The 19,121-nt window shown below is 43.0% G+C and overlaps 1 protein-coding gene across 15 annotated transcripts in view; it reads right to left on the minus strand.

Annotated features, from left to right (window-relative positions):
* NEB (nebulin) overlaps nucleotides 1–19,121 on the minus strand; it is a 183,749-nt gene that overhangs the window by 93,769 nt on the left and 70,859 nt on the right. For all 15 annotated transcript variants that reach the window (XM_069982710.1, XM_069982711.1, XM_069982701.1 and 12 more), the window contains 21 exons: nucleotides 19,014–19,121; nucleotides 18,480–18,596; nucleotides 16,208–16,309; nucleotides 15,825–15,932; nucleotides 15,638–15,742; nucleotides 12,944–13,042; nucleotides 12,478–12,582; nucleotides 11,537–11,644; nucleotides 9,934–10,047; nucleotides 9,063–9,260; nucleotides 8,851–8,958; nucleotides 6,964–7,062; nucleotides 6,754–6,858; nucleotides 6,561–6,668; nucleotides 4,875–5,186; nucleotides 4,589–4,792; nucleotides 4,099–4,203; nucleotides 3,028–3,135; nucleotides 2,195–2,506; nucleotides 1,640–1,846; nucleotides 1,055–1,159 (listed from right to left, as the gene is read on the minus strand). In XM_069982710.1, coding sequence (XP_069838811.1) covers nucleotides 1,055–1,159; nucleotides 1,640–1,846; nucleotides 2,195–2,506; nucleotides 3,028–3,135; nucleotides 4,099–4,203; nucleotides 4,589–4,792; nucleotides 4,875–5,186; nucleotides 6,561–6,668; nucleotides 6,754–6,858; nucleotides 6,964–7,062; nucleotides 8,851–8,958; nucleotides 9,063–9,260; nucleotides 9,934–10,047; nucleotides 11,537–11,644; nucleotides 12,478–12,582; nucleotides 12,944–13,042; nucleotides 15,638–15,742; nucleotides 15,825–15,932; nucleotides 16,208–16,309; nucleotides 18,480–18,596; nucleotides 19,014–19,121 — 2,937 coding nt within the window. The remainder of the gene's footprint in view (nucleotides 1–1,054; nucleotides 1,160–1,639; nucleotides 1,847–2,194; nucleotides 2,507–3,027; nucleotides 3,136–4,098; nucleotides 4,204–4,588; nucleotides 4,793–4,874; nucleotides 5,187–6,560; nucleotides 6,669–6,753; nucleotides 6,859–6,963; nucleotides 7,063–8,850; nucleotides 8,959–9,062; nucleotides 9,261–9,933; nucleotides 10,048–11,536; nucleotides 11,645–12,477; nucleotides 12,583–12,943; nucleotides 13,043–15,637; nucleotides 15,743–15,824; nucleotides 15,933–16,207; nucleotides 16,310–18,479; nucleotides 18,597–19,013) is intronic.

A 19,121-nucleotide genomic window follows, 5' to 3' on the forward strand; every position in this document is an offset into this window, starting at 1 on the left:
TTTTACAAAAATCTGCGTAAATCCCATCAAAATCAGATAACGTAAATCTAGTGTGTGTGTACATACCTTATAGAGGTTATCCCAGCATCAAAAGTTATTCCCTAGCCACAGAATCGGAGATGGCAAGATGATCATAAGGGCGCCTATCGCCCAAATGAATGCAGAGGGGCCAGTGCTCCATTCATTCTCTGTAGGATTACTGAATATTTTGAAAGTATTTAGAATTTTTAGAATTCCCATAGAGGATAAATGGAGCACTGGCCTGTGTGTGCACTGCCACTCCATTCATCCAGGGAACAACTGGATCAGTGGAGGTCCCAGTGGTCTGACCCTCACCTACCAGCTACTTATCCCTATCCTGGCAATTTTTATTTTTTAACAAATTTTAACATGCTGACACTGTTAGATCAAGGAGACACATGGCATATTTCATATATCTGTCTGTGCTTCTACAATGGAAAAAAAGCTTTTATTTTACGGTGCCCAAAGTCATAGAGGCTTTTCAAAGCTCTGGAGGTGCAGCAAGCTTGGATTTTTCCTCAATCCCCCTCCCAACCCTGTCTCTGCCGGATCGACAGTCAGTTGAAAGCCAAGCCCTGTTTTCAAGTCTAATTTTGTTGTGAACAGGGCTTGGCTTCCAGATGATTCTAATTTAGGCAGGGGTGGGGAAGGGATGTGTCCCAGGCCCCAGTACTTTGGGGGACGTGAAAATGCCTCTTTGACATGTGGCACCAGAGAATAAATGCATGCATGCTACGGAAGCACAGACAGATATATGAAAGATATCATATGTCTTCTTGCCCTAACAGTATCTAACAGTGTCAGCAGTTTGAAATATGAATTTCAGCTGACAGATTCTCTACTAAACAAGCCATTTAAAGGTATTATATTTACTGCTTAGCAATGAATGGTTTGAATGCGCCTATTGAATTTAACAGCTCCACCCTTGTCCATGGTCAGTGGCAGGTACTGCAGCTCATTCTTCTTTTTACACTTCTTAGGTATAGACCTTTTGTTCTTGTGCAGCAGTAGTACACACAAAGGTTATACTCACCTCGCTTATATTTTGGGCATTGACTCTTGCTTGGATGAAGTTGGGGTCATCTGGATTCAGGGAATACTTGTGTTTTAGTTTCTCACCAGCTTCTTTGTATGTGATCTAAGGAAGGACACAAAAAGATGAACACAGTGAAAAGGCAGTACGGTCAAACTCTCGAAAAGAACATTTCTTCAAGAACATCTTCCTTGATCTAAATGACTTTGTTATGGATTGTCAATTGTATTTTTTGTGTATCAACCTTCTTCTGTGAGAGGACCACTCAAGGAGATATGTTTTTCTGAAAACTTAGGTAGACATCTTGAGTTAATACAGAAGAAGCATTCTTACCCAGGCACCAGTGCCCTAAAGTAGCGGTATAGGCTTTTTAGGCACATAGAAAGACATAAATGGTACATAATATGTGGGGTCTTGTGTTATGGATTATGCATTGGGGTTCAGAAGCTTCAAGTTATGCCTCTGGTCATCTCTAAGAGGCTGAACAGATACATAATAGTAGATACTTAGGGTATATCTACTTATCGTCATAGTCTTATGAATGAAAAAAAACAAGCAGATGTAGCTATAAGATACCATACTTACTTCACTTCTCTGTTTAGTATTGCTCTGAGCCAGAGTGATATCCATAGAGTCTGGGATACTGGTGAACTTCAGAGTGTCGGGGTGCTGTCTATACTTCTTCTCGCTTAAGGCAATTCCAGCTTTCTTTACTTTTTCTACATCCAAAGAACCCAAAGGACTCCAGCCGATTCCCTTAAACCAGCTGTTGTAGTCTTCTTTATAGACATTCTGGAGTAGAAAACAGAGAATTGATTTGGTCATATTAATATAAAGGCTTCGGGTGGCCATACCCCTTCAATAGTTGTCGGCCAAACGTTTCTCTATTCCCCCCATGCACACCTCGCATTCTCTGGCAGTCACTTATTTCCCCAAATGAAAATGATTGGGCAATTAAAAGTCAACATGCCTGATTCTTTTCCCTCCAAACATCATCTGTTGGGGAAGAGTCAGGAGACTTCCATATACATTAGACAATGAGACAATTGGTCGGTCTCATCGATATCACCAGCTTCGGCTGACATTTCTAGAATGTGTATGGTGGAAAACAGTTGTGAACTTCTTGAAGACCATACTCACATCGCTCTGGATTTGCATCATTTTCTTCGACAACTCCACACTCATGGCGTCTGGCAGGTAGGTGTAGTGATGCTTTGGCTGTTTGTAATTGATGTTGGTGGCCACTTCTTGGGACTTCTTGGCGGCTGTGATGCTGACCATGTCTAGAGGAGTATGATACTTGGTCTTGCTGGTTTCATAGTTCTTCTTATATTCCCGATCTGACTGCATCTTGGCCACTGCCATAAAGTGCACTAGTTTAGGGTCATCCTGAAGGCTTCTAAAGCCAATGTGATGACCCCTGGCTTTCTCATAGGCTTGCCTATATTTGAACTAAAACAACAAACAAGCAAAAGCAATATTTAGTATCACAATTACAACCACAAACACTTAGATGATTGACATTCACAGATGAATTAGGAGACCTGATGGGATTTGGCCTTATCTCCTTAGCCCAGCCAGTCCTCTTTACTCTTAAACTTCATCAAAACTTCAACAATTTCTACAAAGTTATTAGAAGGGTCCCCTGATAATAAGGGTGCCATAGCGTCACAGAGAGTGGACGGTCTGCTGGAGAACCTTCAAAAAGTGTTCTCCTGCAGCACCTCTAGAGGTGAAATTAGGCATTACACTATGTAAAATATATGGGTCAGTCAAAACAAGACTGACTCTTTATATTCACCCTCGGTTCCAGCTAATTGAAGAGGGATCTGAATGGGGACCTCAGTCAATTAACTCTTTAATAAAGGTATTAAATCCTAATTAGAAATCAATGGAATAGCGATTCCATACCTACAGCAGCTGTTTTAAGAACATGACTTTTAGCCATGGACGGAATAGGCATTAATACTTACATCACTGGCAATATTTCTAGAAGCTTTTGCAGCGACAATAGAAATTGCATCTCCCAAGACATGGTGTCCCTTAGCAATTGTTTTCTGCCAGTCTTGTTTGTAGAAGCTCTGAAAGGCAAAATATCAATGAAATCATATAAAGACTGCATAAAATCTAGTGGATTACTTATCACATTATCGTTGCATGCATATGGCGGTATTATAGAGCTGTAGAGGTGCTAGCCCACCTGCTACAAAAATAGCAAACAACCAAAAGGGAAGCAGGTATATATGAACGCACAATCACAATAATGTAAAAAAAATATCAATATGCTTTATTGACAACAATACTTAGACAAAAACCTCCAAAAGTTTAAAAATACTTAAAAAATATACAGTAACTCCACTCCTGGCTCAAATACAGCACAGTGTGTCACCACTCACCCCCTACTGGTACCCCACCCTACCCACCCAATGTACTTGCGACATAGCCCTGCTGTAGGTTACATAGTACATAAAAAATGTTTATAGACTAGGTTTAACCCACAAATATGCCTGTTCCTTACATAGTAAATTGCTCATTAAGGAGTCAGTTGACAATTAATGGGTCGAAGGTTCAACAAACTATTTTCTTTTTTATTGCTGCTAAAAGTTGTTAATACTGACCATACATGATCAATGACACTGGGTAAAGGGCAAGCAATCTTGTAGGTGTTTTTTTGTTATTTCTGGGCTCTCACCCTTATGTAAAATGGGCATTATTGGTCCCTTTTGGAAACTGTAGGCGTATTAAAATGGCAAGCAATCTGTCTGAAAATATTATACTGAGAAAAATCTGAAAATATTCGTTCCTGAAACATTGTTCGAGAACAAATGATCGTTCGCAAACAAATCGTCATTCATCTAACTATTTCCTAAAAAACTTCCAACATGGCTGACTTCTTTTTGGATGATACCAGTCTACCACCAGTCGCCTAAAACAATAGTTCGGTCTTACATTTCACCTGCTGAATGATCATTTTGGTTAAAATCGTTCACGGACATCAACTTTAATCTAAGGTGTGTGGGCGGCAATGTCACTCGATAACTTACATCACTCATGTTAGTTGCATTGTACTTGGCCTGGATAAAGTGAGGTGCATCGGGAGGTAAGTGATATGTGTGCAGAATCTTCTCTCCTGAAGATTTGTATAGTCTCTGTAGAACAAAAGCAGTAAGAAATAATAGTTAAATATGTATCGATGTATATTTCACTTGTAAATGTACAAAAAAAAATGATAAAGGATATGTCTATATGTCCATAATGGTATGTATAAAGGGGGAGATTTATCAAACCTGGTGCAAAGTGAAACTGGCTCAGTTGCCCCTAGCAACCAATCAGATTCCACCTTTCATTTTCCAAAGGAATGAAAGGTGGAATCTGATTGGTTGCTAGGGGCAACTGAGCCAGTTTTACTTTACACCATGTTTGATAAATCTCCCCCATTGACTCTAAATCGATATATAGTTCAAGTGAGTTGTCTATTATATCATAAAGCATTCTCATATATCACCCACTCCCAGTGTAAGTATTCCTACTCACATCACTAAGCTGAAGGGCGTTGGTCTTAGCCTGGACCATGACCGGATCGTCGGTGATACTAGTAAATTTAATGGTATCTGGGTGTTGTCTATATTTCTTCTCATTTAAGGCTTCTCCGGCCTTTTTGGCCTTCTCGACATCAAGAGACCCAATGGGTATCCATCCGGTGCCTTTCAGCCAACCAAGGTCCGACTTGTAGAGGTTCTACAAAAAGAGGAAAAATGATGTAAATGGACTTAAACAAAGAGTTAACCTCTTCCCGGTGACATACTTAAAGGAAACTCACATCACTTTGTATCTCCATGGCCTTCTTGGATAACTCAACGCTCATTGCGTCTGGGAGGAAGGTGTAGTGATGGATTGGCTGCTTGTAATGGATGCCGCTGGCAATATCCTGCGCTTTCTTTGCAGCCACCACATTGACCATATCTAGTGGAGTATTATACTTAGTCTTTGTCTTCTCATAATCTTTCTTATATTCTCGTTCTGACTTCATCTTAGCCACATTCTTGTAGAGAACAAGTTTTGGATCATCTTCAATGCTTAAGAAACCAATATGCTTGCCTCTCTGGCTCTCATAAGATTTTTTATATTGTACCTGTAAGCAAAAAAAAACATTAAGACATTAAGACCCTTTAGGTTAAAACCTTCGAATCCCCTGTTAAACCTGATGGCTTTCGTACACAAAAATGATAAAAGTTAACTTAGATGTAACTGTGCAGAGTTTTGTTACAGGACACACTTGGCTCCTGTATGGAGCTACTCTTCTCGGGGTTAGTACATCTCCCAGACACTTAAAAGGACAGTTCACTTTAGGGTCCTATTAGACAAAGCGATTTTTAACAATTAACGATTCCAAACGAGATCATTTATCGTTAACTCGAAATCGTTCACCATAATAAACAGAACAATAGTCCTTAGTTATGATCATTACTACGATCGGTTACGCCATCTGATCCCAGAAAATGAAGGAACGATGTGGAATTACACTGAACAATTAGTGTAGAAATGTAGCATTACAGCGAACGATTAACGAACAATTATCGGTGATTTTGGCATCGGCACCAAACGAACAATGAATGTTTTCTTGCACGTTTAAATTAGAACAATATAATGATAATTTCCATGATAATTGTCCTGTGTGATAGGGCTCTAAAGCCCCTATTACATAGGCCGATCAGGAGGAGCAGGAAGACCTGTAAGATCAGCACTTGCTCCTCATTCCCCGCTCACTGCCGATGCTATTACATGCGCCAACAACAGCGAGTGAGTGCGGGGGAAGCCGCAGGGAGCTGCAGGAGGGGAACCCATAGCAGATAGCAGCAGTCTGTTGCAGTGGCTCCTATTGCATGGAGTGACGGCCAGCAGACTGTTGTTATCATGTTGTCAACATGTTGAAAGACAAGGATCAGCTGACATTGTGCATGTCGGCTCATCATTGCCTTTTAACAGTAGATATTACACCAAGCAATTATCTGCCGTAATGGCTAATAATTGGCTGAATATGGCCGATAATCGTTTGGTGTATAGGGCTTTAAGTCATCCCTGCCAGTGTCACCTTGCCACAACTTTTATAAGGCTTCTGCCCTTCCCATAGTATTCTGGACAAGAGCAATAGGGTCCATTTGTCATGTGCTTGTTCTTGCTTCTACTGTAACTAACCCAGTTTCTATATTTGACCACCTTTAACTGTCTACCGCCTGTCCTGAACTGTGCCTGACTGTAAGATATGACTGTAGTCTGCCTGCCTTGACCCAAGGAACGACTAATAACAATTCAAGCCTGCTTCCTTGGTACTGTGACCTGGTGACAAGCCTTCTATTTCAGAAAGTTATTTACACCTGTCTGTTTTAGATCAATACAATATATCCAATGATCCCTACAGAATTTTATGTTGATCCATCAAAGAACTAACATGGATCAGGCCAATAGCTAAATGAAGAATAAGTTGCAGAATAAATGACTGACTTACATCACTGACTGCCTTCCTTGCGGCTTTAGCGGCCTTGATGGGGATGGCATCAACCGGGAGGTCATATCCTTTAGCCTTTAATTCTTCTAATCCTTGCTTGTAACAGTTCTGAAAGAAATACATAAAAAATCCTATTGTAGCAATGAAGGTCCAATAGACTGGAAGTAATGGATATAGAAGCTGAGATCCTTACATTACTGAGGTTATAGGCGTTCACTCTGGCTTGTATAAATTCTGGAATATCGGCAGGTAAGGAGTACTTGTGAATAACCTTCTCGCCTTCTGCTTTATATAGAAGCTGCAAAATAAGTTTAAAAAAAAATAGTCAGTAATAGAAATGTATAGTATAGGTCTGACGGAGGATTTCTCTGGAGTCCTCACCGAACACAATGGAGATACTTACATCACTCCTCTGTTTCTGGTTGATTTTAGCTTGAACCAGCACAGGGTCGTCTTCTATAGACGTGAACTTAATGGTGTCTGGATGCTGACGATACTTTTTCTGGAAAAAGAATCATAATATTAGTAATGCAGCTATCCAGGTCATGATATGGGACATACAGTATATGAAGCTATAGATGAAGCATGGAGCTTAATTTGTCATGGTTTCCAATAAAATAGACAATAGTAAATGTGGTGGTGGTGGAGTAGCTACCAATGACAATGTAAGAGGAGGGGCAGTTAGATTGCATTATTCTACCACAGAAACTAACATTAGTATAATACAACCCCATCACTCTGTGCACCTTACAACCAAGTCTGTAATCTGCTTTCCTTTTCCGAGTTCAAGCACCCAAACAGGGGTCACCTTCCCTAGCTGTTTTAGGTTTATAAGTGGAGCCTCTTTGCCTTGTTCTCTTAAGGGGAAGAACCTGAATGACCTGTTCTCTTTATGGCGTTAGTCTTCCTGTCTGGTTTCTCCTCATGGGTAAAACCTCCCTGTCCAGCTGTGTTCATGGGTAGAGCCTCCCTGTCTTGTTCTCTTTATAGGTGAAGGCTCTATGTCCTGCTTTCTTCTTGGGTGCCTTGTTCTGCTAGTGGGTGGAGCATCCCTTGTCCTGCTTTCTTCATAGGTGGAGCCTCTATGTTCTTTTCTCTTCATGGGTGGAGCCTCCCTTCTCTGCTCTATAATTATGGGTGGAATCTCAATTACCTCTTTTCTTAATGGGTGGAGCCTCTTTGCCTTGTTCTCTTTATAGGTGAAGGCTGTATGCCCTGCTTTCTTCATGGATGGAGCCTCTATATTGTTTTCTCTTTATGGGTGGAGCCTCTCTATCTTGCTCTTTTTATAGATGGAGTCTCTATGTTCTCCTCTCTTCATGGGTGGAGCCTCCCTACCCTGCTGTCTTAATGTGTGGAACCTCTTTGTCCTGTCCTCTTCATGGATGGAGCCTCTATATTGTTTTATCTTCATTGGTTCATCCCCTCTACCTTGCTGTCTACATTGGTTGAGCCTTCATGTCCTGTTCCCTTTATGGTTGGAGCCTCCCTACCCTGCTGTCTTCATTGGTTGAGGCTCTATGTCATGTTCCCTTTATGGTTGGAGCCTCCCTACCCTGCCATCTCCATGCGTGGAACCTCTATGTCCTGTCCTCTTCATGGATGGAGCCTCTATGTTGTTTTCACTTCATGGGTTAAGCCTTCCTACCTTGCTGTCTACAATGGTTGAGCCTTCATGTCCTGTTCCCTTTATGGTTGGAGCCTCTCTACCATGCTGTCTTCATTGGTGAAGCCTCTATGTCATGTTCCCTTTACGAATGGGGCCTCCCTACCCTGCCATCTTCATGTGTGGAACCTCTATGTCCGGTCCTCTTCATGGATGGAGCCTCTAGGTTGTTTTCTCTTCATGGGTTAGGCCTTCCTACCTTGCTGTCTACATTGGTTGAGCCTTCATATTCTGTTCCATTTATGGTTGGAGCCTCCCTACCCTGCTGTCCTCATGGGTGAAACCTCTATGTCCTGTCCTCTTCATGGGTAGAGGCTCCCGGCACAGTTCTCTCCTAATACCGTATAAATACTGTCTATTTCTACTACAGCATCAAGATCTAAAGGTAAACTACCCTTTATGGCCACATAGAAGTATGGCCACACACTGCTATGACTGGATTATGAATTATCATCAGAGATAATACGACACTAGCTGTAGTAGTTCCAATAGACCAAGTGAGGACTCCCATGACTTAAAGAACATGCAACTGAATAGGATCTGTTTTGTCTTATATTAACAAAATACTAAAAAGATGGAGATCACACAATGTTCTTAATATAACATCTGTTAAAGTGTTATTACCTCATCAAGTATCTGTCCAGCCTTCTTGGCCTTTTCAGCATCCATGGATCCATATGGTATCCATCCACAGCCTTTTACCCAGCTGTTATAATCTGCCTTGTAATCAATCTGGAAGATAAAGCAGGTAAATATTTAACCAAGACCCCTAGAAACCCCATAGGAGAACCTCCAAAATCAAGTCAAACAGCAGCGGTCAGATTTGGCTAACTTACATCACTCTGAATGTTGTAGGATTTCTTGGCCAGTGACAGGCTGACACTGTCAGGAGGATAGAAATAAGAGTGGATTAGACGCTTATAATCAAGATTGCTGGCAATAGACTGAGCTTTCTTGGCCTGCTGAACTGGGATCATATCCAGAGGTGCTGAGTATTTGGTCTTTGATTTTTCATAGTCCTTCTTATATTCAATCTAGAATGAAAAATATGATGAAAATATGAATATGATGAAATCATATTGTTATATAATCAAATCTGTATTTTTTATGGGGTCATCCTATAGTATAGTGCTATACAATGGGAAATATAACTTGTAGACAGCCAATGCATCTTCTATGATACCTGTGGAGGGTGTGGGGTCACCCCAAAGGTTTCCCCCTCATGGATGGTGTGAACTATGGGGTTTCTATTCGATGATAAGGAAGGGGAACCAGAGTGCTATGACATTTCTACATTACCAAATGGAGGAACCTGGGTAAGGAGACTCTCCTCCTGGTAGACAGTTGTGGACTCTCACTACTATGTATGAAAATGTAATGGCTCAGACCCCATCTTCCTTCCTTAGTCCAGTTGGCAACTGAAACGTATTCTGCATGGGTTGCCTATGTACTCCTGTATTACATTTCTAAAGCTGTATTACCACTGTTTGGCCACAAGATGGCGCCACTGTTATTATATCTTTTTAGAGAACATTAAGAGCAATAGGAGTCAATGCTTTATATCATATATTTTATATCATATAATATATCATATCATGGTGTCAAAATCGTGTGGTGCAGAGGATCTCATCATATCTGGGCCATGATGGACACATGACCTCTCTTCTAGGTCAGAATACACCTCAGCATTGGTATACATGGACTTACATCACTTTGGTTATGAGCCACTTTCACAGAGTGTAACATCTTGGGGTCGTCCTGTATACTGAGGGCTCCGATCATCTTCCCTCTGTTGCGCTCATAGTCTTTCTTATATTCAACCTGTGAATGAAGAAAACACATTATGTAAGTGCCCACAAGTGACAAAATACCTAACAAAGTAGCAAAAAAAAAAAAAAAAAAAGTTATACTGGTTATTGTACAGACAAATGTATTTCATGCCCATAATATATATCTGCATGCAGTGTTACCAATACTGAGTCTCCCATAAGGTCTATATGATATATGTTAGCATTAGAATAGATGGTATACTTAGGGAAGCTGTCTGTGTCAGTAGTTCTGCAGCTACCACACAGTGTAGTAGTGCAAGGGGGGGGGGGGGTATTTCTCAATCATTGCTCACCCTGCTACACTGCAGTTACTGGCACAGACAGCTTCCCCAAGAGTAAGGTCTATTCTATGCTAATATGCATTATATGGACATCCGGAGAGACTCAGTCTAATGCAGCAGCAATAGTGATAGGTAACTGTGCTAGGACCAGGGCTTCAGAAGCCCTGCAGTTCCCAACAGAGCCATTGGTGGCAGCAGAGAGGCTGCGTCAAATCTTACTGCCAGTTGATAAAAACATGATAAAAAAATTACATTTTCTAAGGCTTTGTTCACACAACGTATATTTTTGTAAAATATACGTTACCTCTCCGTCTATGGGATCCGGGCCAGACAGTATGTACACATAGTATACGCTCCGGCCGGGATCCCTAGCGGTGCCACAAATAACTGACATGTCAGTTTTCTGCGGCCACTATTCAGTGAATAGCAGCCGCAGAAAACCCTGTCAGTGCACGCTGTGGAGTGAGCGGCTCCGGCAGCTCGCTCCATAGTGTGCTGTGGAGAGTTCTGATGCGGGCGCGCATGGATGCGCCCGCATCAGAACCCTGCAGCTGAAAAGATCATCCGGGCCGGTACTGCAGTACCAGCCGGAATGATCTTTTCAGAGACCGGGTCACGGAATGGCCGATCTCTTACATAGTATGAACATAGCCTAAAGGGGTACTTCGGAAAAAATGTTTTTGTTTCAAATCAACTGGTGTCAGAAAGTTATATAGATTTGTAATTTACTTTTATTTAAAAATCTCAAGTCTTCCAGTACTTATCAGCTGCTATATGTCCTGCAGGAAGTGGTGTAGTCTTCCCAGTCTGACACACTGCTCTCTGCTGCCACCTCTGTCCATGACAGGAACTGTCCAGAGCAGGAGAGGTTTTCTGTGATGATTTTCTGATGCTCTGGACAGTTCCAACACCTGTGATTGAAATCTATAGACACCATCGTGAAAAAAGGCTTATTCAGGATTAGAAAAACATGGCTGCTTTCTTCTAAAAAGAGCGCCACGTGTGTGCTCAGGTTGTATGTGGTATTAGAACTCAATGGAACCGAGCTGTAATACCACTCACAAACTAAGGACAAGAGTGGCGCTGTTTCTGGAAGGAAGGAGCCAAGTCAGATCTCCAATAACCTCTATGATAATAAATATTCTATTCAAGAAGCTATTATATGACCATGACTACTCTTTAATACCGCTAAATACTTACGTCGCTGGCTTTCTTACGATTTGCTTTTGCCGCCACCAAAGGAATAGCATCAATTTTGATTTCAAACTTCTTGGCCTTGGCTTTATCCCAGTCATATTTGTACCATTTCTGCAAGGGAAAAAGGGAAGAAGATGTGACTATACGGCCCAGAGTCATCCAGTACTGGTCTATGGAGACATCTACATAGAAGGTTATCGCTGTGGGATGGGGGAGCTCAGCGTCCGGGATGGGATGGGGGAGCTCAGCGTCCGGGATGGGATGGGGGGGGCTCAGCGTCCGGGATGGGATGGGGGGGGCTCAGCGTCCGGGATGGGATGGGGGGGGCTCAGCGTCCGGGATGGGATGGGGGGGGCTCAGCGTCCGGGATGGGATGGGGGGGGGCTCAGCGTCCGGGATGGGATGGGGGGGGGGGGCTCAGCGTCCGGGATGGGATGGGGGGGGGGCTCAGCGTCCGGGATGGGATGGGGGGGGGGCTCAGCGTCCGGGATGGGATGGGGGGGGCACAGCGTCCGGGATGGGATGGGGGGGCTCAGCGTCCGGGATGGGATGGGGGGGGCTCAGCGTCCGGGATGGGATGGGGGGGGCTCAGCGTCCGGGATGGGATGGGAGGGGCTCAGCGTCCGGGATGGGATGGGAGGGGCTCAGCGTCCGGGATGGGATGGGGGGGCTCAGCGTCCGGGATGGGGCCGTCGGGATGGGATGGGGGGGCTCAGCGTCCGGGATGGGAATGGGGGGGGCTCAGCGTCCGGGATGGGATGGGGGGGGCTCAGCGTCCGGGATGGGATGGGGGGGGCTCAGCGTCCGGGATGGGATGGGGGGGGCTCAGCGTCCGGGATGGGATGGGGGGGGCTCAGCGTCCGGGATGGGATGGGGGGGCTCAGCGTCCGGGATGGGATGGGGGGGCTCAGCGTCCCTCAGTAGTGAGGGAGCGGCAGACTTACATCACTGAGGTTATAGGCGTTCAGTCTGGACTGCAGGATGAAGGGGGAATCTTCAGGAATATGGCACTTGAATTTTTCTTGTTCGTGTTTTGCTTTATAATTGAGCTGAAATGAATGAAGAGAAAATCATTGTAACATTAAAGCCACGTGAGCGGCCAATGCAAATATAATGTCACTCTATATATAAGACACTGGCTGTCAGTCTATATAAGACATTGCTGTCAGTCTATATAAGACATTGCTGTCAGTCTATATAAGACACTGGCTGTCATTGTATATAAGACACTGGCTGTCACTCTATATATAAGGCACTGACTGTCACTTCATATAAGACACTGACTGTCACTCTATATAACACACTAGTTGTCCCTCTATATAAGACACAGCTGTCACTCTATATAAGACATAGGTTGTATGTTTGCAGTATCTCCTACATCATGAACATTAGGCAATACCCAATACTTACATCACTGAGTTGCCTGGAGTTCACCTGGGCCTGGAGCAGAACCGGAGAATCGTCCACTTGAGTGAATTTAATGGTATCGGGGTGTTTCTTGTAGACGTACTGAAATAATAATAATTCTGTATAAGAATAATGGCCATGTAAAGCTGTGGGCTCCCTCGGGCTGTGTTACACTGCTCTGTTCAGATTTATCCTTCTCTTAATATTATTAATGTATCAATACTCACCGCTCAATTCTCCCATAAGTGGATCCCCAACCAGAGATGCCCTAGAGCCCCCCACTATTCTGTAGACCCCTCAGTCCCCTAGGTCAAGGCTCCCCAGATATTCATGCCCCCGGACCAATTCATACATATACACAGATCAGTAGGGCATCCTTCAGACCAGGGCCGCTTTAACCAGAGGGCACATGGTGCACGTGCACCGGGCCCACTGGTTAAAGGGGCCCCCCAAGCAGGCCGGCCGTTGCTATGTGCGACCAATGCAGTCGCACAGGGCTCCGGCCACCAGCCTGTCAGGGGGGAGCGCCATGGATGAGTAATCTACTTACCCCTCCATGGCGCCCCCTGCAGGGCCCCCCCCCGTTCGCCGCTGCCCCCGCTCGCCCGCTGCTGCTGCGGCGCTTCAGCAGCAGCGACACTGACAGAGAGAGAGCCATTGGCTCCCTCTCTGTCAGTCCCTCTTCTGGCCGCACTTCCTGCAGTCACAAGAGGCCGCACTCTCCCTCTAGCGCCCGACGTTACTGGAGCGTTGGCGCGAGGGTAAGGGGAGTGCAGCCTCTTGTGACCGCAGGAAGTGCGGCCAAAAGAGGGAAGAGAAGAGGAACGCGTGGACCTAGGTGAGTAAGTGTTTGTTTTTTTCAATGTTATATAGCAGCTATATACTATTGGGGAGCACAGGGGGCTATATACTATTGGGGAGCACAGGGGGCCATATACTATTGGGGAGCACAGGGGGCTATATACTATGGGGGAGAACGGGGGCTATATACTATTGGGGAGCACAGGGGGCTATATACTATGGGGGAGCATAGGGGGCTATATACTATGGGGGAGCACAGGGGGTTATATACTATTGGGGAGCACAGGTTAGCTATATACTATTGGGGAGCACAGGGGAGCTATATACTATTGGGGAGCACAGGGGGCTATATACTATGGGGGAGAGCACAGGGGGCTATATATTATGGAGAGCACAGGGGGGCTATTTACTATTGGGGAGAGCACAGGGGGGCTATATACTATTGATCGGGGAGCACAGGGGGGCTATATACTATTGTGGGAGAGCACAGGGGGGCTATATACTATTGGGGGAGAGCCCAGGGGGCTATATACTATTGTGGGAGAGCACAGGGGAGCTATATACTTTTGGGGAGCACAGGGGAGCTATATACTATTGGGGAGCACAGGGGAGCTATATACTATGGGGGAGCACAGGGGAGCTATATACTATGGGGGAGCACAGGGGAGCTATATACTATGGGAGAGCACAGGGGAGCTATATACTATGGGGAGCACAGGGGGATATATACTACTGGGGAGCACAGGGGGCTATATACTATGGGGGAGCACAGGGGGCTATATACTATGGGGGAGCACAGGGGGTTATACTATTGGGGAGCACAGGTTAGCTATATACTATTGGGGAGCACAGGGGGCTATATACTATTGGGGAGCACAGGGGAGCTATATACTATTGGGGAGCACAGGGGTCTATATACTATGGGGGAGAGCACAGGGGGCTATATATTATGGAGAGCACAGGGGGGCTATTTACTATTGGGGAGAGCACAGGGGGGCTATATACTATTGAGGGGGAGCACAGGGGGGCTATATACTATTGGGGGAGAGCACAGGGGGGCTATATACTATTGGGGGAGAGCACAGGGGGCTATATACTATTGTGGGAGAGCACAGGGGGGCTATATACTATTGTGGGAGAGCACAGGGGGGCTATATACTATTGTGGGAGAGCATAGGGGGGCTATATACTATTGGGGGAGAGCACAGGGGGGCTATATACTATTGTGGGAGAGCACAGGGGGGCTATATACTACTGGGTAGAGTGCACAGGGGGGCTATATACTAATGGGGGAGCGCACAGGAGGGCTGTATATAACTGGAGGAGCACATAAGGGGCTATATACTACAGGGACACCTTAAAACTATGGAGGCACAGAGGGGTGTAACTATGTAGGAGTACAGAGGGGTGTAACTACTGTATAGGGGTACAAGGGACCTAACTACTGTATGTGTTGGAGCCTAAAATATTTGTCTGGCAGATTCTGGAGAGAAGATTCACAGCCAGGAGAAGACTTCAAGGTGGCCCAGGCTGGATGGAGAGAAAAAGAAAAGGTGACAGACTCTGATCGGAGAAGACGCCCCCGGTGAGTCACTGGATGTAACTGCACTCTGTTATAGAGTTGTAGTGTTAGGGGTCATGATGTGGCGGTATTATGTAATGGTATCATTGGTGATATCTTTCTGTTTTGTTTAGTGCAGTTTTTATGTAATATGTAATCACTGAATGGTGGAAATAGTGTTATAAGGTAACTACTGTATGTATTGGGGCTCTTGATACAGTGTGGGGGCAAATTCAGTACATTATACAATGTGCAGAAAGGTAAGGGGGGGCCCACTCTTGAGGGCTGTGCACTGGGCCCACCAATGTATTAAAACGGCCCTGCTTCAGACTTACATCTTTAAACGGCTCTAGCTTCTTGGTGGCTTCATATTCGGGGGTAAGAGTCTGGGGGAAGTAACAGCTGGTCTTATCTTCTTCATAGTCGGCTTTGTAATTTTTCTGAGAGAAAAAGATAAAGAACAAGTTTTAGATACCAAGTCTTTGAATGTCCCATTTCACACTTATCCCTATGTGCACGTACATCACTTCTTAAGTTGGAGACTTTGGCGCAATGGAGCATGTATGGGTCCTCATAGCTGCCGATGTAACGTCCCTGTACGTTCTTCTGATAGTGATCCTTATATTTCAGCTGGAAGGAGAACAAAGAGATTAATAGAAAAGTGATAGTAATAGAAGGACCCACCCATATAACATATTGTTATCCGGGTGCCCTAAGGCTGCGTAGTGCCCTGTACATTACTCCTTATGGGGGTGATGGAGGGTCCTTAGTTACTGCTGTAACTGTTCCCCATAGGTTCCTGCACCAAGTGTGGGATGGGGGGGAGTGACGTCACTTTCAGTAGTGAGAGATGATGTGGCCGAGGTCATAGATACACGCTGAAGGACAAAGTGGTCAGTACTCACATCAGAGTAGTTCTTTAGGACATTATCAATCTGAAACTTGGGGGTATCACAGTAGTTAATACTAGTTCCTTTGGCTTTTTCATAAGACTCCTTATATAATTTCTGGAAGAGACAAAAATAATGTGTGTTTAGATAGATAGATAGATAGATAGATAGTGAGATAGATAGATAGATAGATAGATAGATAGATAGATAGATAGATAGATAGATAGATATCATTGTTGATGGGTAACTTCCACAAAAGACGATCTTGATCATCAACAGGACTAAGGGAAGTGCCTTATCATCTGTATTTCACTGCTTAGTGGGGAAGCTAATAGTGCAATAATAATGTGCAATAATCAAATGGTGCTACCTCCTACAGTGCAATAAGATTTATGGGACATGTGCAAGTTCTAACCAGTATTGATACTATTGTGCATTGGGCTAAGTGCAATAAAAAACAAAACGCATGAATAAGGGAATAAACGCATGCATCAGTGTGAACAGACGTCTACACATAGCCAATACCCATATATGGAAAAAAGTCTAGAAATAGTAGTGTGAACATAAACCTTGGTATATTCCAGTTTACAGCTATAAGACTATCAGAAGAATAAGATGTGCAATAACCACTAAGTGCAATATTGGTGTTATGAACATTTATGAACTGTAAATATATAACTAATGAAAACTATGGTGCTCTGGTGATGGCTGCGTTAATATAGAGTGTACATTTTTAACGTAATTTAATAAAAGCTATTTTTAAACTCCATATTTTTTCAGTGATAATAACTTTTTGGAAGGAGTTCAATAATTTTACTGAACAGTAAACATTCAGACGGTAGATAGATAGATAAATAGATAGATAGATAGATAGATAGATAGGAGATAGATAGATAGATAGATAGATAGATAGGAGATAGATAGGAGATAGATAGATAGATAGATAGATAGATAGATAGATAGATAGATAATAGATAGGAGATAGATGATAGGAGATAGATAGGAGATGATAGATAGATAGATAGATAGATAGATAGATAGATAGGAGATAGATAGGAGATAGATAGGAGATAGATAGGAGATGGATGGATAATAGAAAGATACATAATTGATAGATAGATAGATATATAGATAGATTGATAGCAGACAGATAGATAACAGATAGATAGATAGATAGATAGATAGATAGATAATAGATAGATAGGAGATAGATAGATAGATAGATAGATAGATAGATAGATAGATAGATAGATAGAAAGATAGATAGATAGATAGATAGATAGATAGATAGATAGATAGGAGATGGATGGATAGATAGATAGATAGATAGATAGATAGGAGATGGATGGATAGATAGATAGATAGATAGATAGATAGATAGATAGATAGATAGGAGATAGATAGATAGATAATAGATAGATAGGAGATAGATAGATAGATAGATAGATAGGAGATGGATGGATAATAGAAAGATACATAATTGATATATATATATATATATATATAGATTGATAGCAGACAAATAGATAACAGATAGATAGATAGATAGATAGATAGATAGATAGATAGATAGATAGATATTCCACAAATTCTGCAGCACAACCTTATAGTGTGAAAAAATCCAAAAGTGTATTTATTCCATAATCCGTAAAAAATACATGCAACGTTTAAGTCTCTTCTCAAGACCTTTCTCAAGCATGCTGAGAAAGGTCTTGAGAAGAGACTGAAACATTGCATGTATTTTTTACGGATTATGGAATAAATACACTTTTGGATTTTTTCACACTATAAGGTTGTGCTGCAGAATTTGTGGACAATTTATGGGAAGACGTGGATTTGGTCTCCAGCTGCTGGCACCCAGATTACTGCTTGAACAGGGTGCGCTCCATTGTGGAAGATAGATAGATAGATAGATAGATAGATAGATAGATAGATAGATAGATAGATAGATACATAGATAATAGATAGATAGATAGATAGATAGATAGATAGATAGGAGATAGATAGATAATAGATAGATAGATAGATGATAGATAGATAGATAGATAGATAGATAGATAGATAGATAGATAGATAGAGAGATAGATAGATAGATAGAGATAGATAGATAGATAGATAGGAGATAGATAGATAGATAGATAGATAGAGATAGATAGATAGATAGATAGATAGATAGATAGATAGATAGATAGGAGATAGATAGATAGATAGATAGATAGATAGATAGGAGATAGATAGGAGATAGATAATAGATAGAAGTTTCTGTGCATTCAGTTTTTATTCTCACATCGCTCAGGGCATTTCCAGCATTTCTGAGTTGCCGCAGTAGTGGGTTCTCTGTGGCGGGAAGAGTGTGGTAAGCTGTGGGTCCCTTGGCCTTCTCATAATCTGCTTTGTATTTCACCTATAAGAAAAACATGATTCTACGTAACACTACGACAATGTGTTCTGTGAATTTACAGCCGTTTCACGGATAATTTTTATGCAGCGCAGTCCTCTCCCGGCTCGTTCTCCCAATCGGTACAGATCTGAACACTCAGACCCGGAACCATAAAAACCCGGACCCGATCAGACTCGGACCGATCCCCCTCCAGTAGGGGGACACAGCCTATTGACAATGGACCTTTCTAAGTAGGAACTGTCCAAAGTAGAGGAGCCCCTTTTAGAAAGTTCTGAACAAATATTAGTAAAATAAACCATTGAGGTAAAAGTGGCTTTGTGTTACCCATACTTGGCTGACTTATTATTAATGTCATGATGCAATGAACATTTACAGGTATAATGGAGTGTATGTAGATGGAGTCCGCCATCACTCTCTTACCTCACTAGCCGCTATGCCGGCTTTCTTGTTAACTTGATACAGCGGAGTTTCTGTTTGCATGAAGTTGATTTGGTCTTTAGTGTTCTCAAAGTCTTCTTGGTATTTCCT

Source organism: Dendropsophus ebraccatus, chromosome 9, assembly GCF_027789765.1.
Source record: "Dendropsophus ebraccatus isolate aDenEbr1 chromosome 9, aDenEbr1.pat, whole genome shotgun sequence".
Classification (NCBI taxonomy): domain Eukaryota; kingdom Metazoa; phylum Chordata; class Amphibia; order Anura; family Hylidae; genus Dendropsophus; species Dendropsophus ebraccatus.